A 25,240-nucleotide genomic window follows, 5' to 3' on the forward strand; every position below is an offset into this window, starting at 1 on the left:
GTACTTCCTTCCACACCAGGGCTGTATGCGCCACTATCGTGCGTTCAGGAGGGCGAGTCTGTTTACAGTAGAGGCTTTCAATCGGGGACATGCCGTGTCGTGCAGCTAATTCAGCTTTTATATGGGGAATGGATGGGTCTCTGTGCAATATATCGACTGTCGCCCAGTACTAGATCTGGATGTTTGGAAGTCCTATTCCCCCCTCCCAGACTGAGCGTTGGAGAGTTTTGAGGGCAATTCTCGGGTGTTTCCCACCCCAAAGGAGTTTACGTGTTGTTCCATCTATTCTACGGAACTCTTTGGTGGGGACATGGAAAGGGGCGTTTTGAAGGATGTATAATAACCGGGGTAGGGCCAGCATCTTAAATAGCGCCGCCCTGCCTAGCAATGTCAGTGGCAATGCTTGCCAGTGGGCTGCATCTTGCTCGTATCTCTTAACTAGTGGATGCAAGTTTTGTTTTACATAGCTATCCAGCCCATTGGTGATTAGAATGCCCAGGTAGCGGAACTGAGTGGTTTCTACTTGATATGGGAAGCCTGATGCTGGTATGTGGTCTACCCCTTTTACCGGAAACAGCCACAGATTTGGACCAGTTTACTCTGAGTCCACTGAAGATTCCGTAGTTAGTCAGTAGTTGTGTGTCCACGGGGCAGGAGTTCGCTGGGTCGCCCAGATATACTAAAAGGTCATCCGCAAAGAGGGATATCCTATCTTCCCAGTTCGGCCCCCATCTGAAGCCAGTCCACGTGGTGGTGTCCCGCAGAAGGACTGCCAGTGGTTCCATTATCAGTGCAAATACCATTGCCGAGAGCGGGCAACCTTGTCTGGTTCCTTTCCCTAATCTGATATTACGTGAGGGCGACCCATTTACTCTGACCTCCGCCGTTGGATTGTTGTAGACGAGTTGCACCCATTTTATGAACGGTTTCCCAAATTGCATCTTGCACATTATTGGCCATAAGGCCTCCCAGTAAACTGAATCGAATGCTTTTTCGAAATCTATGGCCAATAATGCAAGTGATATGTTGCAAAGCAGGTGCTCTCTCCAGCACCAGGTGCAGCCTGCGAATGTTCATTCTCGTGGACCTTTGAGGCATGAAGCCGCATTGGTCAGGGTGGATCAGTGACGTAATGACCAATTGTAGCCTGTTGGCTAGTATTTTGGCTTCACTGTTGATTAGGGATATGAGTCGGTAGGAGGTGCATTCCTCCGGGGGTTTGCCCTTTTTGGGGATCACTACGATGGTGGCTTTACGGAGGTCTGGTGGGAGTTCGTCCTTGGCCAGGGAGTGTTCGAACATGTTGAACAAGTGCGTGGGTATATCTAGATGGTTCAGCTTTTTCCAGATGTCAAGTGGGAAACCATTGGGACCTGGGGTCTTGCCTGTTTGGAGTTGGGCAATGGCTGTTGATATTTCGTCAGTCGTAATTTTGTTGTCTAGAGTGGTAGCTTGTTCTGTGGTAAGTGTTGGGAGGTCAATGTCGTTCAGTATGGTGCTGACTGCAGCATTGGTGGGGGGGTTGTAAAGGTCCTCGTAGAATTCTGCAAAGCGCTCTGCAATCTCGACATCAGAGTAGACAAGATCTGTATTCAAGGTTCTGATGCACTTCACCTTCTGTTGTCCTTCGTTGCGCTTTTCCAGCCACGCAAGCATTTTGCCTGCTTTTTCTCCCGTCTCGTACAGCCGTGCTTTCATAGCAATGTGTGCCTTTTTGGCACAGTCTAAGGCTAAATTGTGGAGCTGCTGCTGTGCCATTATAACCGCTCCGTTCGTCTCCGGGGTGTCTCTGGCAATGTGATCTAATTCCTTGGACGTGATTTTGCTTTCGGCTTTGGTGATGCTCTCGCGTTATACCTTCTTTTTTGCCGAGGTCCATGAGATGATTTCACCGCGTAAGACTGTTTTGTACTCTTCCCATAGTGTATTGGGATCGTCAACCGAGCCTGCATTCAACTCAAAATAGTTAGAAGTAGCTGCCTCCATCTTTTCCTGAAGGTCCGGGAACCCCAAGTAGTAGGTGTTCAGCCTCCACAAGGGGGGCGGTCGTGGTCTTGCCGTTTCCAGTTTGAGTACCAGTGGGGAGTGGTTGGAGATCCACCGCGGGAGGAAGAATGCGCTGGATACTTTATGAATATTTTGGCATGGTAAGAAGAAATAGTCTATTCTGGACATCGAGGCGTGTGCCCCAGAATGAAAAGAGTACTGTCGAACCTCAGCGTGCAGGTCTCTCCATGCATCACACAGGCCCAGTGCTGACGCGAAGGAAGCCAATTTGGTGGTGGTGGTGGGATTCCTGGCTCTCAAGTGCGTGCGATCGAGGATATTGTTCATGACTTCATTGAAGTCCCCTCCTAACACCCATGTGTCTTCAGGGTTTGCTGCCAGGATGGGGGTAATTTCGGTTAGCAGGTCATTAAGGAGAAGTGGCGGGGAGTATATTGCCATGAGTGCCAGGGTTTGGCTCCATAGCGTTGCTTAGATGTGTACATAGCGGCCTCCTCTATCTTATAGCATGTGCGTGATCACAAGCGGAAGTCTTTTATGGATCCGTATGAGCACCCCTCTCGCACCCATGGAGAAACCAGCGTGCACTGCTGTGCGGTAGTTTGATCTTTGGAAGAATTTGCACACATTTCCTGCAAGGTGTGTTTCGGACAGAAAGACTATATCCGGGGAGTGTCTATTTAGGTGTTGCATTACCAGTCTTCTTTTGATGCTGGATCCCAGCCCATTCACGTTCCATGACAGGAGTATGAGCCTTCTCTGGTGCCATTGGCTGTTTGGGGTGTAGATTTGCGCGTGTGTTTCCTTGATTGTATACGCGGCAGTTGTACCGCGTTTGATCTGTACATCGTACTCATCTTGCCCTTGGATGCTAAACATTGAAAACAGAAAAAAACGTCATCCTCAACTCCCCCCACCCCATACTCCATCCCCAACTGAATCATCTGTCGACCCAATATAAACATTCAACCAATTAAATCTTTAACCTTTGATTCGTTGCCTTGATCGGGGGGCGGCTGTTCGGTCGGCCGCCAGCCTAGATACGCCTTATGGTTCGGTTTCCATTATGGAGCGTGAGCTCCGTTGCGTTACTTGTGCGATGTTTCAGGCATCTTCACTGGCTGTTGTAGCTCCTTATGCGTTTTCTTGGTGCTGATTCTCAATGTGTTGTTGCTGTGCAAATCCATGTCGGGTGGGTGCTCAGGATGTGGTCTATTGCGTTCTCCCCCCCCCCCCCCCAATCCCCCTCCAGGGCCCCAGTCTCCATCTAAGTGCCTCTCGGCCCAACTCCACGCTTCCTTGGGATCTGTAAAATGCACCGATGCACCGATGTCCCCTTATGGTAAATCTTGAGCTGGGCCGGAAAGATTAGTCCGTATTTGCAACCAGTGAGTGGAGGCGCCTCTTGAGTGGATCGAATGACGGCGTGCCTTTTGCACCTCCTTGGTAAAGTCAGGGAAGAAGGCGATTTTTTTCATCCATTATACGTGATTGTCCCTTTCGATCTCGCCAACTGCAGCACCGTATCCCTATCTCTATAGTTTAGAAATCTTGCGATAACTGTGCGCGGCGGTACTCCCGAGGTGACCCTGCCAGTTGGAATGCGATGGGCCCGTTCGATGGAGAAAAATTTCGAGAAGGATTGCGCGTCATATGTGTTCACAAGCCATTCCTCGAGGAATAGTTCCATACAATCCCCCTCCGCCTTCTCGGGAAGGCCAAGTATGCGAACATTGTTTTGCCTGGATCTGCCTTCGCTATCGTCCACTCTAGCCTCCAGGAGCTTGATGCGTGCCATCATGCCGGACATGTTGCGGTTTATCCCTCGTAGGCTGTCTTCGGTTTCCGAAATTCGTGCCTCCGCCTCCCCAGTGCGTGAGGTCAGTTTTTACAGGTCATGTCTTAGTAGGGACACGTCCGCACCGATACTGTCCATCTTTTTTTCCATTGAAGTTCTGGAGCTGGCAATGGCACTCATTATATCTCTGAGGGAGATATCCTCTTCCACGCAGTCTGACGCAGATATTTGCGACTCACTGGCGTTGTAGCGTATTGTTCAATTCTGCTCCGCGTAGAGGTCTTCCTGGGTTTATCCTTCCCCATTGCCGGGTATCTGGTCCGACACCAGCCAGGGTTCGTCCCGGGCGGAGCGAGAGGGTACAGCGGCGGGGCAAGAGGCTGGTAGTGCTGCTGGGCCAGGAGTATTGTCGCCGAGTCCAGGCATCGCGCGGGCAGAACACCCAAGGAACTGTGCCCGCGCGACACCTGGACTCGGCTTGTGATGTTGTTGGCCCAAGGACACTTTGTGATCAGTGCGCCCACCAGTCACTGGGAACCACCGGGGTCTGTTGCGTCGTGGTTCCTTTCACTGGGTGGGGCAGGGTCGGGGCAGGGATGTTAGTCTGTTCTCAGGGGACAGGCCCGTGGGTTCTTCCAGTCCCGGGCCCATGTTCGCTTCGTAGATCCAGGGGGAACACCAGGGCTTCAGCAGGGCCGTTCAAATGAGCAAAAAAGGGCAGGTTGGGGGGTCCACAGTGTCTTGAAGCTCGAGCCCCCGCCCGATGCCGCCCCCCTCTCCTTACCGCACAGTTGTTCTCCGGAACGGAGCAGCAGATGTCAGTGGCTGCAGGGCGTAGATGACTCCACAGGCACTCTATGCGATGCGGTGTATCAGGTAGTGGGCGACCCGATGAGCAGGCCTTGACGTGTCTGTGTGTGAAGGACACCGCTGGGGGTGGGTAAGCGGCGCACAAACGTGTCCCCTCTGTCGCAGAAGTCGGATCAGCGCTGTATCACCCCTCGCCTTGCAGAGCAGCCAGGGCACAGGTGGTCGTGCAGTGTCGCCTCAGGGGCAGGAGCGCTGGTACCACAACACGTGCGCCGGTTCGCACAGGGGGCCCGTCCCTCGTGTTTACAGGCACCAGGAGGATCGGTGTCTCGCTGCCACAGGCAGTCCCCAGACACCGGCGCAGGCTTGTTTACACCTCACTGTAGCTCGCCTTCCGCTGCCGCGTCTCAATCTCTCCGTCCACTGCTTACATCGGTCTCATGGCGGCCATCTTGGGAGCGCTGCCCGGCGCAGGGACCGCGGCCACAAAACTACAATTCTACAGGATCTTACAGCACCTCCGCTCCGGGTTTTCGTTGGAGGTCAATTCAGCATATAGTCACACAGCTGTAGGAGAATTTTAAGCCATATGGGATGGATAGATGCCAGGATGGATGCAGGATTCGGCTGGCGGCACAGGAGCAATGGAGGTTTACGTCTCCATCGTTCGGCAGTTAGCCACGACCCCCCACACTGTACATTGTTGACATAGTTTTGACATTCACGCTATCTAACACAATGTTTCTCTCTATGTGTACAGTCTGTGAGGTCAGCAAGATTTGGCATATGTTTGAGTGCATGGGATAGCTGTGTGTGATGGTAGTATTCAGTGGGTGGGAGTCCGTATGTGGCCGACAGTTCCGTGAATGGTATGATTCTGCCTTCTACGTGAATGGTATGATTCTGCCTTCTTTGATCACGAGTTGGATCATTTGTATCCCTGCTGTTTCCCAGTTAGGCCATTTGGGTAGTTTGTGGAGTTCTGGGAGGAGAGCGTTGTCCCATAGGGGCTGTATTGGGGTGAGTTTGCGTCCCTACCCTATGTGTCTGTTTCCCTCCAGATTTGGGTCATGTGAGCAGTTATAGTGCAGGGGGAGGGCGGCTCATTGCCCCATACAAGCTTGCCATTGGGGGGCACGTCATGTGGCACAGCGAGTATAGCGCTCGCTTTGACATTCATGCAGATCCTGCTAACGCAGGTTCAAATCCCAGCGGGCCCAATCTCAGCCTTTCATCCTTCCAAGGTCGATAAATGAGCACCATACACCGTGGGTAATAATAAGCAGCGCCCGAATCCCCATGTAGTATGTCATTTACAGCCGCCATCTGACTTGCCCAGTACTATATTTGCATATGCGGGAGCCTTATCCCGCCTTCCCTCACAGATCTTTGGAGCGTGGCCAGTGCTATCCTCGGATGTCCCCTCCCCCCATAGTAGTTTTTGCAATGTCTTATCCAGTTTCTGAAATTCGGTTGTGGGGATGTTGAGAGGAGCATTTTGCAGGATATACAAGAAGCAGGGTAGGGCTAGCATTTTGAAGAGTCCCAGTCTCCCTAGTAGGGTTAGTGGCAGTATGATCCAGTGGGTGACATCTTGTGTGAAGCGCTTCATTATTGGGTATAAGTTGTCGGCCACATAGTCTTCCAGTTTATTTTTGATTAGAACTCCCAAGTATCGGAATTGTACCGTTTCAACTGTGCATGGGCAGCCTTCAGGAGGTATACATTCCAGACCTCTAACCGGGAACAACATTGATTTATTCCAATTGACTCGCAGGCCACTAAACCTGCCATATTGTATCAGGATTTGTATGACTATGGGGCAGGAGACCGTCGGATCACCCAGGTAGATCAACAGATCGTCAGCGTATAAGGAGATTCTATCCTCCCATGTTGGGCCCCAGCGGAAACCAGACCATGTCATCGTGTTTCTTAGAATTGCAGCCAGGGGTTCTACTATCAGGGCGAACAGCATTGCTGACAGCGGACATCCCTGCCTGGTGCCCCTTCTCAATTGAAAACATTGCGAGGACCAGCCGTTCACTCTCACATCCACTAATGGGGTGTTGTACAGAAGTTGGACCCATTGTATGAACTTTTCCCCAAAGCCCATCTTTCTCATCGTCCATAGTGCCTCCCAGTGTACTGAGTCGAAGGCTTTCTGAAAATCGATTGCCAATAGTGCCAGTGGTTGTTGCAGAGTGGGTGCTCTTTCAAGCGCTATGCGTAATCTACGGATATTCATCCTTGTGGAGCACTGCAGCATAAAGCCACATTGATCTGGGTGGATCAGGAAGGAAATTACTTTTTAGAGTCTGTTGGCTTCACTATTGATCAGGGATATGGGCCTGTAGGAGCTGCATAGGTCCGGGGGTTTACCATCTTTTGGTATTACAATTATGGTGGCCTTACGAAGGTCTATCAGGAGTATCCCTTCCTTTCTTGAGGATTCAAACATGTTAAGCAGGTGTGGTACGATATGTTGCCTATTTAGCTTCTTCCAGGTGTCTATGGGAAAGCCGTTCAGGCCTGGGGTTTTCCCTGTTTGGAGTTTGGAAATAGCATTAGATACCTCCTCTTCTGAGATATTATTCTGTAATATGTCGATTTGTTCAGCTTCTATTCGGGGGAGCGCGACTTCATCTAGCAGTGTATGCTCACATGGGGTGTTCGGAGAGCCATACAACTCTTCGTAGTAGGTTGGGAAACATTCAGCTATTTCACTGTCGATTGTGGCTAGGTCTGTGTATAGGTCTGTGTATAGGGTTTTAATGCATCGAACTTGCTGATGTCCCTCGTTTCTTCTCTCTAGTCAAGCTAGTAATTTTCCTGCTTTCTCCACTGTTTCGTACAGTCTTGCTCCCATGGCTCTGTGTGCCTTTATAGCACAATCTAACGATAGATTGTGTCGTTTTTTTCTGTGTGAGTATTAGTGGTCTATTCGACTATGGCGTGTCATTATTTGTGTTGTGTCTCTTTGGACGCTACCTCATTCTCTGCTTCCACTAGTTTCCCCCGCTATGTCTGTTTGTGTGCTGCTGTCCATGCAATAATTTCCCCTCTGAGTACCGGCTTATAGGCTTCCCATAGTGTTCCAGGGTTGTCCACTGTGCCCGTGTTTACCTCAAAGTAAGTAGATGTTGTCTCGTTTATTTTTTCCAAGAGGTCTGGGAATCCTGAATAATTAAGTCACCAGGTGGGCGGGGGTAGTGGTCTTTCCATTTCAAGTTCGATTAATAGTGGAGAGTGGTTGGAGATTCCACGAGGAAGTAGGGATGCATCACGTGCTTTATGGATATTTTGGGCTGGTAAGAAAAAGTAATCTGTTCTAGATAGTGAGGCATGTGCACCAAAGTGGAAGGAGTATTCGCGTTTGTCCCCATATTGTCGGTCTCGCCATACGTCTCTCAGACCTAGTGCAGAGGCAAAGGTTGCTAGTTTGGTTTTTGCCGTGGGGCATCTCCCCCGTAGGTGTGTACAGTCTAGCGTGTTGTCTATGACTTCATTGAAGTCTCCCCCTAATACGGAGATGTCCGCTGTGTTTGCCATCAGGATGGGTGGGATTTCTGTGAGTAGTGTAGATAATCGTGCCAGCGTGGAATACACCGCCATGATTGCTAGGGTTTGGTTCCACAGTGTGGCTTGTATGTGGACGTTTCTTCCTACTTTGGATATTACTATCGGTAGCCTCTTGTGGATTAAGATCAATACCCCTGTGGCTCTCATGGAGAAGCCTGCATGTACTGCAGTGCGGTAATTAGACATCTTAAAGAAACTGCATATCGTTCCGACTAGATGAGTTTGTTAGGAGTACCATGTCTGGTGCATGTTTATTTATGTATTGTAACACTATGCGTTTTTTGATGCCAGACCCCAGTCCATTGATGTCCATGTCAGGAGTGTCAAGCGTTTATTGGTTATTGTAGGTGGCAGCGCCATTGGGTATTTGGGACTCGCGGGTCATTCGTGTGTTCCGTTAGGGAGAACCTTTTTGCAGTTGTTACCTTTTGTGCCATCCCTGCTGCATGCGTGTATGATATGGTCTCGATACTCTTGTGTATAAAACATAGAACAAGAAACTTTCCCCCAAACACCCCCTCCCTATACTTTGCCCCCAACTGAAGCATCTGTCGCCCCATTATAAACATACAAATTACAGTTTCTACTCTTTCATATCACAACTCTCATACGTGTTGGTATGTTATTACTAACGTAATAGTATCGAGGTGGGGTGCGCGGTTCGTGCCGCCAGTCATGCAGGCAACAGGAACTTAATCTGGCCATAGCTTACTTGTTGTGGGGGACTGGTGCCATTCTTCAATAGTTCCCTGCCGGGCCAAGGACGTATAGCCCTTTCTAGTCATTGTCTCTATTTGGCTGTGCTTCTGGTTCTTGTTGTGGACGCTCAGGTAATGCTCTCTCCGGTCTCGGTCGGTTCCTGCGGTTGCCTTGTCGTCCATTAGGTCGCCAGTCGCCCTCCAGGTGACTTTCTGCCCAGTTCCATGCTTCATCCGTAAAGTGCACAGTTGTTCCCTTGAAGTATATTTTCAGCTGTGCCGGAAATAGGAGTCCATATTTTATATTGAGGGTTTGTAGGCGTTTTTTCAATGGGGCGAAGGATTGTCTTGCTTTCTGTACCTCCCTGGTGAAGTCCGGGAAGAAGGCTATGTTGGAACCATTGAATGTTATCGAGCCCTTGGTTCTAGCCATTTGAAGTATTGCATCCCGGTCCCTGTAGTTCAGGAGTTTCGCTATTATTGTGCGCGGTGGAGCGCCCAGGATTTGCTTGCCAGTTGGCAACCTGTGGGCCATTTCAATTGAGAAAAAGTTTGATAGGGTTTTGGGTGCGAAGAGGTCAACCAGCCACTGCTCAAGAAACGGCTCCATGTTTGCTCCTTCCGCTTTTTCAGGTAGTCCAAGGATCCGGATGTTTTTCCGCCTTGCTCTGCCCTCTCCCACTCTCTTCCAGCGCTTTGAGGCGGGCCATCGCTCCTGTCATTTGTTGATTCACTGTTCTTAAGTTGTCTTCTGTTTCCGATATCTGACCTTCAGCTTCCTCCATGCGGTCCGTGAGTTTTTGCAGGTCATGGCGCAGTACCGACATGTCTGCGCTGATGCCGTCCATTTTCTTTTCCATGGACGTCCTCAAATTCGCTATGGCATTCATGAGATCTTTCAGCGATATATCTCCTGCTACTGATGTTTCGCTAGTTGTGGCTTGTTCTTGTGAGGGAGTTTGGGTAGGGGTTATAAACTGTTCTATTTTGCTCTGTGTTGTCGCCATTTTTGCTTTATCTTTCCTCATTATGATCAGTGGGCGGTGGTCCGTGGAGCAGCAGTCGCGCGCAGCTGTCGTTTTATGGAGCAGTTTATGGCAGTGGCTTGTGTTCTGAGTTTGCCTTCTTAACACAGGGTTTTACAGTGTCTTCCGGTGTTCCAGGGTGAAAATTCGGTAAGCAGGATAGACTGTTTTGAGGTTAATGAAGGGTGTTACCTCGCAACGGAATTGAGGTATGCATAGGGGCTGCTATCTCTGTTAATATCCCTGGTCTTGTTCACTTCGAGCACCTGTGACTCAAACCGTTGTCCCCCACCTTGATCTTCCGTACCCCCACTCCTCACCTGGCGCAATATGCACTCTCCTTGTGCAGTGTGTTTAGTTATCGCTATTCTGATTTCCGGCTAGGGTGGCCTCCACAGGTGAGTGCACTCGGTATGCTTCTCCGGCTATGTTCCGTGTGGTCCTGACGCTTACACTTGTTATCCAGGATCTGTTGGGCGACGGAGCCCCAGCCCCCACACTGTGTTCGTGATTGTGAGTGAGTGTGCCCTGCCCCCGGTGTTCTGGCACTTGTGGGTTAATTTTACCCTTCACAGGCTTTCCGTGGTGGCCGTTACACACGGCCGGCCCCCACTGGCAAGATTAGGGGTGTCTATGCAGTGCGTGTGTGTTGTGCTTAAGTTCTCTTGGAGGTGACAGCGGGGAGACATTGCCACAGGGCTGCTCCAGCAGCTGTGGCAAGAAGGGCCCGGTCCGCTGCCTCCTTGTGTTACGTGGGGCCCGGGGATATTGCCTCCTCACTTCCAGCATCCTCGGCTCATCCTCCATAGTGCAGCCGCGGAGGCCTCAGGGCAGACACCGTCGGATGGGGCCACCACGCGCTAGTCCTCTTTTTCTGGCGGGTCCCCTCCTCTCCGACTCCGCACTGAGGACACTCTCACCCGCTCGGGCTGCCCCCGGCGCGCACACAGTTCCGTGCGGGGAGGGGGAAACCCCAGCCCCGTATCAGCGTCGGTCACCCACCATCACTGACGGCTCGGGCAGGGCATCAGAGGGGCCAGGGCTGAGCACCCACCTCTACTGGCTCGGCTTCTCCGGACGCGGCCCTCTTTAGGCAGCCTCGCCAGCGGCCATCTTACCAGGCTGACGCGGTCCACCGTCACCCAGTTACTTCAGCATATTTCACCCGATTGGCACTGCGATTCTTTCCGATCTTGTGGATGCACACTCAGTGCGTGTTCCGCCGGGCGTAGATGTGTTTTGCTCAGCAATGGTACCCAGGTTTCAGGATGTTTTCCAGGATCTAGCTGGCGGTTTCGGGAGCTCTGAGGAATCGTGTCCTCATCTCGCGCTTGCCGGCCACGCCCTCATTGTTGACAATGCTGAATGAAGCACTAGATAAAGCCATTTTGCTGCGGTCATTGAGAGTCTGTTATAAGCCCACTACTGAAGCCTAACAAACTCAATACCGATTGTGGCTCTTGCAGACCCCTCTCACTGCTCAACCAGGATGGAAAGATACTGACGGCTCTGGTGGCTAACAGGCTGAAACCAATAATTCACAAACTCATGCATCCAGATCAATCAGGTTATGTCCCTAACAGGAATATTACATGTAATCTAAGATGTTTGCACCATATCATCGACCAAACCCAGGACAGCACCCAACTTCTGGCAGTAATCTCACTAGATGCAGTCAAGGCATTTGACTCGGTCAGGTTGCCTTGGCACTAGCAGTGTTGAAAGGTTTCGGTATAGGCACTACATGTATCAAATGGTTAAAGCTACTATGCAGCAACCCAGTAGCGAGTCATAACAGGCTTCACTAGATCAGAGCACTGGAGGTTGAGCAAAGGCATGAGGCAGGGCTGCCTCTGGTCCCCCATGTTATTTATATTGGCCTTGGAGCCGCTGATGGTATATCTACGGAAAGAATACCAAGAGGCGGCATCAAAATACAGGGCAGCACACACCTGATCTCCCTGTTTGCGGATGATATGCTTCTTTATCTACAACAACCTCAGACCAGTCTATAATTCATATTGGATGTGTTTGAGCGCTATGCAGACCTTTCTGGCATTACAATAAATGCACAGAAGTCAAGTTTGTTCCCCCTTGCAGGGTACAAGGGGAGAATAGAGGGCGGGTTACCAGTGTTACTGATTAAATGGGAAATCGACACCTTCAGATACCTCGGAGTAGACATCTTCCACAACCCTAAAGCAGAACATGTGCAGAACACGTTAAAGGCGGCGAATAAAATTGAGAATTCCATGAAATTTTGGGCCAGGCCGGTGCTTTCATTAATGGGAAGAGCTGCGTTGTTGAAAATTGTAGTGCTTCCGAGGCTGATTCATTATTTTACAAACATTCCATTTAATATTCCCAAAGCCGCCTTTAAGACACTGAACACTATTTGCCGGAGCTTCCTATGGCACAAATCGAGGTGTAGGATGTTGTTGGAGAAATTACAGAGACCATATGAACAGGGATAAAAGTGCCAGATGAGGGATACTTTGTCACATGCCAACTACAATTTGTCAGACGAACAGACCCAAGGCACAATGTTACTACAACCGGCATGCACCCCATTTTTTAAAAAAAGAGATGGTGTGGACCACAGTACCACGCGATCCCAAACCCCCTCTGTTGCTGAAGCTAGGCATGATGCTATGGCAAAGAGCGTGCCGCTTCCTAGGCAAGGAAACACCTTACTCACCCCAGGTCCCATTGGTGACGCTAAAAAGAGAAGATGTGCAACTTAGGCTGAATGTTAGGAAATACTGGGAGACCAGTGGAGTAGCGACATTGGGAGATATCCTGAAAGAGGGATGACCAATGACCTTTAGTGAAGTCGTTTTGGAATTAGGAATACGGGAAGGGCAACACATAACCTATGCCTCACTTCTCCATAGAATAAAACTGAAATGGCCAGGATCACTTATAAGACATTTTCCTTCAGGTGGCACAACTCATTTCACTTGTCCTGTTGTGGATCATGTTTCTGCTCAATTTAAAATTGCTGAATTGTAACTTTCTGTCATGTTTACGAGTCAAATTGCACTACAAATGCAAAACGTTATGAAAGTGCGAAATTGCGCATCTTCATATGATCTCTGTGCTCTGTCCTATCTCCTCCTCTTCCATTAATGGTGGCACTCGCTGGGAAGTTCTCATGGCTTCCTTCAACTCCTCTTAAGTCATCATTAATGTCTACCTTAATGGCACTGTCATGGTCCAACGCCCTCAGGCCAATCCCCTCCTCTTTGATAGATGCTTCCCTCGCCTCATCAATTTCCTCTCATCTCCTGCTGTCCCCTCCCCTCCCCGCCCCCCTTGGCTACCTTGCCCTCTCTCTCCTCCTCCCCTCCTAGGGCTCTTTCTCCTCCGCAAGGCTTACCTCTGATCTGCACCCCTCCCCGGAAGGTCTTTAAGGTTGGCAACCTTCTTCATATTGCCACTCTCAACTCTCGCTCTGCTGTCAAACACTCCTCTGACATCTGCCACCTCCTTGAAGAACTAGACCTTGATGTCCTTGGTCTTACTGAGACATGGTTCACGGCCAGCTCTGTCACACGCTTTGACGTTCTCCTCCCTGATGGCTACAAGATCCTCTCTGCATCCAGATCCTCCCGGTCCGGTGCGGAGAGGGGGTTGTAGCCCTGATCTTCCCTGAGTGGATTCCTGCCTCTATCATTCCCACTTAGACCTACTCCTCTTTTGAATGCCTTGTCTGTAGGCTCTCTCTCTCTCCTACCCATTCTCTTACTGTGGCTACCATCTACCGGCCTCCTGGTCAAATCAGCTAATTTCTCTGAATCGGCGACCTCTCCTCCTCCCTTCTGGCCTCTACCACTCAACTCCTCCTCCTCGGTGACCTCAATATCCATTTAGACTCTCCTCGTTCCTCCTCTGAACTCTTCTGTGACCTCTGCGACTCCCTCTCCCCATCCATCCTCCCCTCTAGCCCGACTCAATCTGCAGGGCACACACTTGATGTCTTGATCTCCTCTGACCTCCCCCTCTGCATCCCTCTGACCACTCCTCTCTGCTAGAGCGATCACTCCCTCCTCTCCTCTCATCCCTCCCTCTCTTCCCCCAAGCCAAGCCTTCCCCAACACTGCCACCTACCTTCTCAGACATCCGGCCCATGAAGCGTGTGTCAGTTGAAGCTTTCACTGCCACCTTACCCCCCCCCCCCTCCACCTCTGGCTGTGTCACATCCTGACACAGCCCTGTCTCTGCTCTACTCTTCAATTTCTGATAGTCTTGATGCTCTTGTCCCTGTCATGAGGATCTGTTTGAAGTCCAAAGTCAAGTGCAATTCCTGGTATGACTCCGACCTAGCTACACTTAGTAAGTGTAGGGCGGCTGAGAGGAAATGGAGGGCTTCTTGTTTATCCTCTGACAAACTGGCCTGTCGCCTGCTCCAAAGGCAATACCGACTCTGTCCTCACCAAGAAGAGAGTCCACATCAAGCTTGTGTCTATGCGGCATCTAACAACTCGTCCGAACTCTTTAAAATCTACAAGGAGCTGGCCAACCCTGCTGCAGTCTCTACCCCTCCTGTTGCCTCCCAGGCTCTTTGCAATGCCCTTGCCTCTCACTTTATCTCAAAAACCAAAGACATCCTGTCCACCTTCTCCACCCCTACCTCTCCTCTCCCCTCGCCCTCTGTGCTTGCTGACCCTCCTTCAGCCACCCCTACCCTCCGTCTCGTCCTTTCCTCTTTTCTCCCCTGATGAGGTTTTTAGACAAGTCTGATCTATGAAAACCTCGTCAAAACAGGTTCATCTCTGTTGCTCTAAAACCATCAAGGACCACATTGACACCCTCGCTCCGGCCCTTGCTGATTTTTGCAACCAGTCCTATGCCTCAGGATTCTTCCCCTCCCCTCTGAAGCACTCCCTTGTACATCCTCTTCTCAAGAAACCCACAGCGGATCCTTATTGTCCAGCTAACTTTCGCCCAATTTCCATTACTCCCTTTCTGGGCAAACTCCTGGAAAAGTTGGCCATCTCAGCTTAACCTTCATTCCAATTCTGTTGGCTGTCTCCATGACCACCAGTCTGGCTTCAGAGCTGCCAGAAGCACGGAAACTGCTCTGCTGAACATCCGTGAAGATCTGCTCTCCAACCTTTACTCTAACATTCCCTCTGTCATCATCCTCCTCCATCTCTATTCTGCCTTCGACACGGTCAACCACAACATCCTGCTCAACTGTCTCTGTGATAACCTGGGTATCACTGATCAGGCTCTGGTCTGGCTGACCTCTTTCCTCTCTGATCGACCCTCCCAGGTCCAACTTGGGTCCTTCCTATCATCTATCTTCCTCTCTACCTGTGGATTTTCCCCAGGGGTCTAACCTCTCGTCCTGGCTTTTCAACCAATACCTGGCAATTCTCGCCCACTGCATTGCCATTTTCTGCTCAAATTTCCATTACTATGCTGACGACACTCAACTCATTTTCAGGCTGCCCTCGGCCACCTCCTCTCCCATCTCTGATAGCCTTACTGCTATTCAAGATTGGTGTGCCGCCAATGATCTTTGAATGCCAGCAAGACGGAGATCCTCCTCATCGGCACACTTTCACCATCCTTTCCCCACACTCTGGCTGGCCTCACTTGGCCCTCCTCCTACCCCCACTGCGAGGCTAAGAACCTCAGGCTCATCTTTGACTCCACACTTTCCTTCTCCGCCCTCATCTCTGATGTCTCTAAAAAGTCAAACTTCCTACTGCACCTCCTCAGAGGTACTCTGCCTTTCCTCTCTTTCCCCCAGAAGCTCATGGTCTCCCAAGCTCTGGTTCTCTCTAGGTTGGACTATTGTAACGGCCTCTTTCTAAATCTACCTGCCTCTACTCTCCACCCTCTGCAACTAATCCAGAACAGGACTGCAAGACTTGTCCTTGGCCTCAAGCCTGGGGATCGTATCTCTCCAGCTCTGAAATCTCTCCATTGGCTCCCAGTGGATGCAAGGATTAAATTCAAAACCCTCTGCATTGTCCACAGGTCTTTCTGGGGCCTTGGTCCAAAAATACCTTCAGCTATCCCTCTGCAATTACCTCCCCTCTCAAGCTCTTCGCTCCTCTACCTCTAACTCCCTCTGGGTCAGTCGTTTTTCATAGAAACAAGCTGGGGGTCGATCTGTCTTCGGCTGGGGCCTCCCTCTGGAACAGCCTCCCTGCCACTCTAAAACTTGAGGAGAACCATCTCCGGTTCCGGAAGCACCTCAAGACCTTCCTCTTTCCTTCTTCCTTCGCTCTTCCTTTCCCCTGCTGATCTTTTCTCTCTAGGCACCGTGCACCTGGCCACCCTCTTTTCTCCGGGTCCAGGTACCTGCTCACCCTGCCACCCTCCTGCACTGCCTCCGGGCCACCCCTTGCACTGGGGTCTGTATCTGTACCCATACAGTCCCCCTCCCTCCCCCCCTTTTTCTTCCTGCACTTATCAGACCTACCCTGTCTGCAGCCTTAAACCAAGCACTTGCCAATTGCTGGCTGAACTACGACTGTTTGTTGCCTTTATTATTTATCTGTTTCTCCTTTGCTCCGCACTTTCCACTTCTCCCCCCTTCCATGCACTTTTCCACTCCCCTTGTCCCATGCACTTACACGTTCTCAAGGTCACGGGGCCTCTTCCCCTCCCTTGCCTTGTCGCGCTCTGAAACACTTGTGTACGAGCACAATAGAAATAAAATATCAATATCAGACGGAGTTTTGGTAGAAAAAGGAAAAGATAGAAACACACTGATATCTCCGAGGGGAGGGGACACGCAGTATCAAGACTATAGGAGATACTGACGGTGAGACCGGATAGCAATCTTATACAGACTCGGCAACTTTCGGAAGTAGATTTGCAAGAGCAGCTATTAGATGCAGCTTGGAGTAGGGGGTACCACAAAGTGTCCAGAAATGCGAAACTCCAGCTGATCCAATTATATGTCACTCATGGGGCATATCTAGCGCCAAAGAAAATTGCAAAATTCATTAACGCAATGGAACAAGCTTGTCCGAAATGTGGCCTGGTCAACACAGACCTGATGTATATTTTCTCAGCCTGGGTGGAAATACGCCAATATTGGTAAGAAGTGGCCCGGACCCTAACTAAGGTTTGCTTGTCATCCTACTCAGTTTTCCCCAAGGTGTGCTTGCTCTGAATCTTTCCGAAACCAAAGCAAGCCAGACATGCTAGTAAACTAAGAGATCTAGCATACATCCTGGCGAAGTGCAGGATAGCAATGGGATGGAAAGCACCTCATGTCCAGTGATAGGCGTGTGGTTGAGGGACCTCCAGAAATGGGCACTGGCAGAGACTGCGGTGTGGCAAGAAGCTTCCCGCCGGGGCCAAGACAAGCAAAACATGGATTTGGTGGCCTGAAAACATTTGATACAAGAACTGACTCCCCCTCCACGCGAAGACACCCAAACTCTGATACATGTACCATCACAATCTGAGGGATAGCGATACGATGAGAAGTTCAGGCAATTTAATACATACTCAAAGTAGACCTAGTAAGTGGAGTTTTGAACAGACAAACATGTTATATCATTGGAAGAGATTCACAAAGTCTGTTTATTTTGTGGAAAAATTAATACATTTTAAAAAGAAAAAATATTGGCCAACTATAATTCCCCCATTTCTAAAATATGGATGAATTGCTCATGCAGTAACTCTATAAGGATTACCTGCGGTACGAGAAAGCGTTTCCTGCTTTCTCCTTTAATTTTCATTCCAATGCAACCATTCATGAAATGGATCAGGGACAACATTGATATCCAGTATTGAGGGTCAGGAAATACACTGTTAAATCTCCCAATACGCCGATGACATAATGTTAAAACTCACAAGTATGCAAACTACGTTAAGGGAAACAATGACGAAATTTCAGTTGTTCCGAGAGACGGCTTGCTTTGCCATCAACTACTCTAAATCAGTAGCATTGGGAATAGCGATGAGGAGGGTGAACTGGACACATAGTTCCAGTTGTGCCCAATTATTTGGGGAACTGGTGCGATGGGGTATCTGGCAGTTCGGATTACCACAAACCCTCTACATAACTACTTCGAAAATGTCCCCAAACTTTTTTTTTTTACGACCATGTAGGACGATTTTAATAGGTGGGGAAAACAAATGTCCTTGATGGGAAGCAGTACAGCTGTAAAAATGAACCTCTACCTAGGTTTCTCTAGTACGGTACGGCCCTCCCGGTTAAAATCCCAAAGCTGGCGCTACAGAGGTTACAGAAAATGGGATCCAATTTTATATGGAGGGTAAAAAGCCTAGAATATCCAGGGACATTTTGAAGAGCAATGCCTGCCCGGTAGGTTTAGGGGTTCCAGAATGGACCAAGTATAATATTGCTGCCCAAATTAGCCAGATGCCGAAATGGAATGTAGCAGAGCCAGCCACCCCTCATTGGGTCGGCCTTCAACAAGCTATGACGAAATCCCCCCTGAGCTCTTTGCATATATACCAGCGAACAGCCCATGCAAACTGGACCCATTTGTTATTGTTCACGAAAGCAACACTGTGCTATTGGGGTAATGCACTGCGATGCAAAGGTGTCGCCCCTGATTCGGGCCCATTAGCGTCTGTACTTAAGACCGGGGCTTGCTGTGCAGGCCTTTTGGATCCTGGACCCAGGGAGGGTGGGTTGGGGTTACACCATATTTCCCAGTTGTATAGGGAAGCTATACCCGAACATTTGTTGAATGTAAAAGTAAATTCTCAATTGTGGAGTATGAAAGGTTCCGGTGTTAACAAATCAGGCATTTGGTGGCTCATCCTCAAGTTGAAAGGGCAGCTATAAGAACCCCCAGTGTCCTGGAACTGTCTGAGAGATAAGGTATGTCTCAGCAGGGGCATGGGGCTGTGGGGTATTTCCAGAGTACATAGGATACTATGTAATCTGTTGCTGACGAAATCTAAATATATGTTCACTTGGGAGACTGATTTGAGCCCCCCCATTGAGAACCTCACATGGCTGGATATTTGAGAGTGAAATTACTCATCATCTAGATGCATGACAAACAAGGAGTGTTGCTGACGTAAGTGGTACTTCCCCTAACCTTACTACACAACTTCATCATCAAATTGTTTATTCAGATTTAAAAAATCCATAAACGCACATAGCAGCAATACGAAACACAAAACATTAATCAATACAATTTAAATTAAAAGCAGAAGTTCAATCAAAGCCTAGATCCTAACTGCTGTGTAAATTTGGCCCCGGGGGCTCTTACTTCCACATGTGGTGGGACTACCTGATTGCCCAGGCCCTTTGTGAGCAGGTTGTATTAGCCATTAGCACCTTGGGGGGGGGGGGGGGGGGAGCCAGCCAATCATATGGCCAGGAACATGGCTTGAACCTCCATTGAAAGCTGCTTTCCATCACACCTTACGACCGACTGCCCCGCTGCCATCCCCCCCACCCTCAGTCCTGTTTTTATTGTTTGTTTTTCTCCCCCTCCTGTTTATCCTATTTCTGAGATGGCAGCATTCACCGCCGCTCCTTCCTCTTCACTCCTGCAGGTCAACCTGGAAAGGTAAGAGGGACTCTTTACAGGCTTCGGCTGCCGGGCTGTTACCCCCCGTTCCAGCCCTTGGAACAGGGAATTAATGCCATATTAAAGGTGTAATGGGAGTCCAGCTGCCCATGGACCAGATGACTATACTGCTGGGGGCAACACTGGAGGGGTTGTATCTGAAATTAGGCTCTTACGCTAATTGAATTACTCACCTATTAGTGGAGACAAGAATCACGCTGGCCTGTGGTTGCAAATCCCAGGAAGGACAGATTCTGGTCATGTGATGGGCTAAAGTGTGGGTTGTACTTGTTTTGGAAAAAGTTTGTCTCTTGGACAACCAAGTCCATTAGATCTGGTCCCTTCTTGTTTAGTTTGTGCAGGATTACCCAGCATTGACACACAAAACAACCCTTATTAAGGCTTTTTCTGCACCACTAAACAGTGTTAGCGAGGTTGGGACAGGTACACGGATGGTAGGGTTGAAAAGCGGGGCTAGGAACTTGTGGGTATGGGATCTGTCTGATTGTTATAGGTTTTCAATGCCATAATCTGTTACTGTGCATACTTGGTCGCAGCTGATGTTGCTTATTTAAGTTGGTAAAAAAGATAATGTACCATTGAGCCCCAGACGACGGGCAGAATATTCAAAGCGTCGGAATGTATGTAAGATATCAATGCTGTAGGTAAGTAACTTTTCATTTTGAATAAAGTATTCTATCATCATATTAGGCTGTATTTACTTGTCAAATCCGTACAGCCTCCTACGTAGCTTTCTACGTAGCTTTCTACTGTGCTACTTGGGCCCTCTTTTTGGCTGCCATTTTGCTTGCTTTCATTTGTATCCTTAAGGGGCACTTTATTTTTATTTGTAAAACCTTTTTTTCTTTGCATCGCTAAATACTTATTGGCCTGTCTTTACTTGCTTTTTGTTTCCCTTTCCTAATATTTCTATTCTTACTCTTTTTTTCCTTTCTTTCGCTATTCTTTGGTCACTATTTTCCTTTTTCTGTCCCTGTTTTCCAGCACTCTTATGAGTTTTTCTCCTTTTCCCAGCAACTCTGTCCCACAGTTGGACACAGCTCACTTTCTCTTGTTTTCTCCACAGCTGGGGGCTCATACTTCATGATATCGCGTGCTCTCGGTCCTGAGTTTGGAGGCGCAGTAGGACTCTGCTTCTATCTTGGAACGACCTTCGCAGCTGCCATGTATATCCTGGGTGCCATTGAAATTTTCCTGGTAAGGGTTTGATTGAAGGTAGCACTAATTCTGGGATCATATTTCATCCTTCTTAGTTAAGGATAGGAGATTTGAAACAATGCCAGCATTGCTTACAGTATTCTTTTCTATTTGCACTACAAAGTATAGGAAAACTTAAATCATCATCATGTTTATTCAGATATGTACAAAACATTCCATAAAACGATACAGAACATTTAATACATTTACCAAGTACGACATTACATACTACAGCTAAGGTACATAAAAATTGTCCAATATACATCTCGTAACACAAACATGTGTAGGTATACCTGAATTTGTTTCAAAGCAAAGTGCTCAACTTCTTTTTCTGTAAATAAAGTACAGATTTCAGAAATGTGAGCAAGGACCAGCCCGCATGCAGGGACTCTGCCCCCAGCAAATGCATTAATTCCGTCCGGTACTGCACAAAGCCCAGTTCCTCAATAGGGGCCATAAGAACAGCCTGCTAGGCCTTGCATATGCTGGACAAAATACCAAGTGTGCAAGGTTCTCAGAGGGCGCCTCACACATAGGGCAAGCCCCATCTGCAAACCCCCTCACCCCCAGACCAGGCTTCTACCACTGCCCACAGAGGGATGCAGTTGAATCGTGCCCTAGTTATCCATACCTGATATCCACGGCGTTCTGCCCACAGCAAGTATCTCTGCACACCGGGGGACATGATGGCCATTAAACCACAGTTCTTGTGTTTCAGCAAAGATATGTTCTCTCTGTTCACAACCACAAACTCGAAGTGGGTGGTGCACACTTTTCTCGCCCCGAGAGAGCATGCTACCGGGTGGGTACAATTGCGCGATGTTAATCTCATCCATTCGTTTCTTAATATCGCACAACCATTGGAACTTACCACCCCGATCTTTGGAGATCATATGAATGATCAGTTAATGCGTGAGAATTGCTTTCTCATTGCCCCTGAGCCTAAGCCAGTGAAATACTGGATGCAGAGAAACCACATCCCCAATAGGCCTACAACCCTGTTACATGTAAACGCCAAAATTTAGAGCTGAATCTGGCAAACCAAAGAATTTCTTCAAAGAATGGTTCTCTGCTATCTGAACAGGACTAACAATAGCAAAACCCCAGTTTTCCATACCAAATCTAGCAACCGAAGCCACCTCACCCAGAGCCTGCTTGAACCGTGCCACCTGCTTTGCTACATGGGCGGTAGCACAAAAGTTAGCAGGGAGTCTGCCCCCCAGGTAATTGAAATAATCGACCCTGGGGATCACACTGCTCCCACAGCGTATATCCCTGAATTTGATCAGACGTGTCCCCTTCCAACAGACCATCACTGCTGACTTGGCTTCATCCACCACGAAGTCTAGGCCTTCCATGAACTGTGCGTATTCAGAAATGAGAGCCTGCTGAGCCCTCTGCATGCGGTGCGTGCCATTAAAACAGTCACCTGCATACACCAATACCTGTAAATACCAGCCACTTAACTTTGGGACATCTGGAGAAGATTTTAGGAGATGTTTAAATAGCCCATTAATGTTTAGACAAAGTAAAGGCGCCAGGACACATCCCTGGCGCACCCCCAGATCAACTGGGAAGAAGCCAGTACAGTGCCCAATAACGCCACTCCTGACACTAGCCTGGCACTAGGGCTAATGTCAAAGCATTCATCTCTGGGGCAACAAGCAGCACAGCTGAACTTTTCAAAATCTGCAAGAGCTTGCCAATCCTACTGCAGTCTCCTCCTCCTCTCCACAGCTCACTGCACTTGCCTCATCCTGTCCTCACTGTCATCTACTCCCCTATCCACCCTCCCACTTCTCTTGCCTCCCTGGGCACGCTCCCTCCCTCGCTCCCTCCCTTTCTCTTCCCCTTCTCTCCCATTGCACCGGATGAGATTTCTAGAGTACTCCGCTCTATGAAAGTCTCCTCCAAGCAGGTGCTCCCCTGCTCATCCAGAACTATCAAGGACAACATCTCTTCTCTAGCCCCTTCCTTGGCTGACCTCTGTAACCACTCCTTTGCCACTGGCTCTTTTCCAAAACCCCTCAAGCACTCAAGTGCACCCTCTTCTAAAAAAGCCATCTGCATACACTTCGTGCCTGGCCAACTATCTCCCTATCTCTATTACCCCTTTCTTGGGCAAACTCACGGAGAACTTGGTCATCCTCCAACTGACCCCCAACACTGAATTGACTGCCTGCCTCCACCCACGACCACCAGTCTGGCTTCAGAGCATCCAGAGGCATGTAAACTGCTCTCCTGAACACCCATGAAAACCTACTATCAAACCTGGACTCTAACTCTCCCTCTGTTCTGATACTTCTTGATCTTCCTTTGGCCTTTGACACGGTCAATCATGCTAGCCTCATAAATAGCCTAGGCATCACGGACGGGCACTGGCATGGCTAGCCACCTTCCTCTCTAGCAGACCCTCCCAAGTGAAATTGGGCCCTTTCCTTTCCTCCACCTCACTCTCTACCTGTGTAGGGCTCTGTCCTGTCGCCATGGCTCTTCAACATCTACCTTGCCCCCCCCCACCCCCCTGGCCCACCCGATCCCCACTTCCAGTGTTATGCTGACGACAGTCAGCTTTCCTTTAAACTAGCATCCATCCTCTATCTACTCCCCATCCTCCCTGACTGCTATTCAGGCGTGGTGCTCTGCTAACGATCTCTGCCTTCATGCCAGTAAGACAGAGAGGGATACCTGCTCCCTGTACCCTGTACCCCCTCGCCCCAACTTTGAGATTCTCTGGCCACCCTCTCTGGGAATCCCCCCCCCCCCTCCTCTTGTGAGGCAAGAAACCATTGGGTCATCTTTCACTCCTCTCACTCCTTTTCTCCACACATCGTGGACCTTCCCAAGATGGCCAACATTCAGCTCCACCTCCTTCCAGGCATCCTCCATTTCCTCACCTTCCCCCTGAAGCTCAATGTCTACAGAGCACTGGTTCTCTCTAGGCTTGACTACTGCAACAGAATCTTCCTCAATCTGCCTCTTTCTTCCCTTTGCCCTCTTCAACTAATTCAGAACAGGGCAGCAAGACTTATCCTTGGCGTCAAGCCCAAGCACTGCATCTCTGCAGCCCTAAAATCTCTCCACTGGCTTCCATTGAACGCAAGGATCAAATTCAAAACCCATTGCATAGTCCACAAGGCTGTCTGGGGCCTGGGACCTCTCTATAATCCTGTTTTGTCTCCCTAAATACCTCCCTGCTAGAGTTTGTCAGGGTATTACCCCAAAATAATGAAAACATAATGCTGAATCCGTGTTTTCGGCATAGTTGAAAATCATGAATCCCAAAATGCTGGACTAGGTGAGCTGGCGTGTCCCCTGCTCCCCTATTTCAGCATTATGTGCTTCAGGGGTTGCAGAGGTGTCCCCCGCATACATTATGGGGAACGTGGGGGACAAATGAACAGATTCCCCCAAGCTTGAGTTTCAAATTGCGACCAAGTAGGCTTCGTAATTTCAAAACTTGAGCTTTTCAGAATACTTTTTTTTAACGTAGATCCGCTCTTCGGTCCTCTAGCTCCAACTCTCTGCCGGTCAAATACTTCTCCAAGCAGAGAGTGGGAGGTAGATCCCTTTCCTCGGCAGGAGCCTCCCTCTGGAATGGCCTCCCTCCGCCCTTCAGACTTGAGCTGGATCTCCTTAGGTTCCAGAAACAAACTTCTCAAGAGTTTGTTTATTCCTCTCCCCCCGTGCTAATGTCAGTGGTCGAAGTGTACAAAAAGAAGTAGTGGAGCTATGTTCCCTGCCAGTCTGCCTCACTCTCCGCAAACCCCATCACTGCGCCCCCTCCCACACACAGTCCAAACCCCCGAACAAACACACATATTATTTAAGGGAATGTTCAGTGCACTGAAGTGCAAGCTTCAACTTCTTCCTACACTTTTATTTTAAAACGAAACCGTTCCGGAACTTTTTTTTTTTTAAACTTTATTTTTGAATTTTGAATACAATGCACCAACATGGTGCTCTGTCAAAACCATTGGAGAGGGAAAAGGGAAGAAGGGAAAAGAGGGGGGCATGAGAGGAAATAAAGGGAAGATAGAAGGAAGAAAAATAACACATTACCCAATCCTGAGTTCCACTACGAGGCCGCCACCCCTCCCACCTCCACAAGACGAAAAAAGTCTGAAACAGTCCTTCATCAGAGTCTGATAATTTAAAAATTCAGTGGAGTGTTGAGGATTTTAGTTCCATAATCCCCTTTCAGGTACTAGTTGAATCGGAGTCAGAAGATTCATTACTATTTAGCAGGTATGCAATATATGGTCCCCAGATGTCGGGGGGCAGTGCATGCAATGGTAGGGTTCTTATAAATTCGTTTTCAATGTCCTGGCAGTATGTTATGTCTTTTTTCCAGTCTTCGATTTTGGGTAGTGGGCCTCGGCTCCATGACATTGCGATCCTCCTTCATGCCAGCACCAGAAGAAGGGATGCTAATTTACGTGCTGCGGGTTGAAGGTATTTAGTGAGACCCAGTAGGGGCCCCAGTGGTAGTGGGGTCACCTGTTCACCTATGATGTCGGCAATTGTTTGCAGGACCGAGTTCCAGAAATGCCTTATTCCAGGACAGTCCCACGCTAG

The 25,240-nt window shown here is 49.2% G+C and overlaps 1 protein-coding gene across 3 annotated transcripts in view; it reads left to right on the plus strand.

The window, feature by feature from the left end:
• SLC12A6 (solute carrier family 12 member 6) overlaps window positions 1–25,240 on the plus strand; it is a 3,180,404-nt gene that overhangs the window by 988,503 nt on the left and 2,166,661 nt on the right. For all 3 annotated transcript variants that reach the window (XM_069633764.1, XM_069633765.1, XM_069633766.1), the window contains one exon: window positions 20,532–20,662. In XM_069633764.1, coding sequence (XP_069489865.1) covers window positions 20,532–20,662 — 131 coding nt within the window. The remainder of the gene's footprint in view (window positions 1–20,531; window positions 20,663–25,240) is intronic.

Source organism: Ambystoma mexicanum, chromosome 13 (assembly GCF_040938575.1).
Source record: "Ambystoma mexicanum isolate Mex_15411 chromosome 13, UKY_AmexF1_1, whole genome shotgun sequence".
NCBI classification, from domain to species: Eukaryota; Metazoa; Chordata; class Amphibia; order Caudata; family Ambystomatidae; genus Ambystoma; species Ambystoma mexicanum.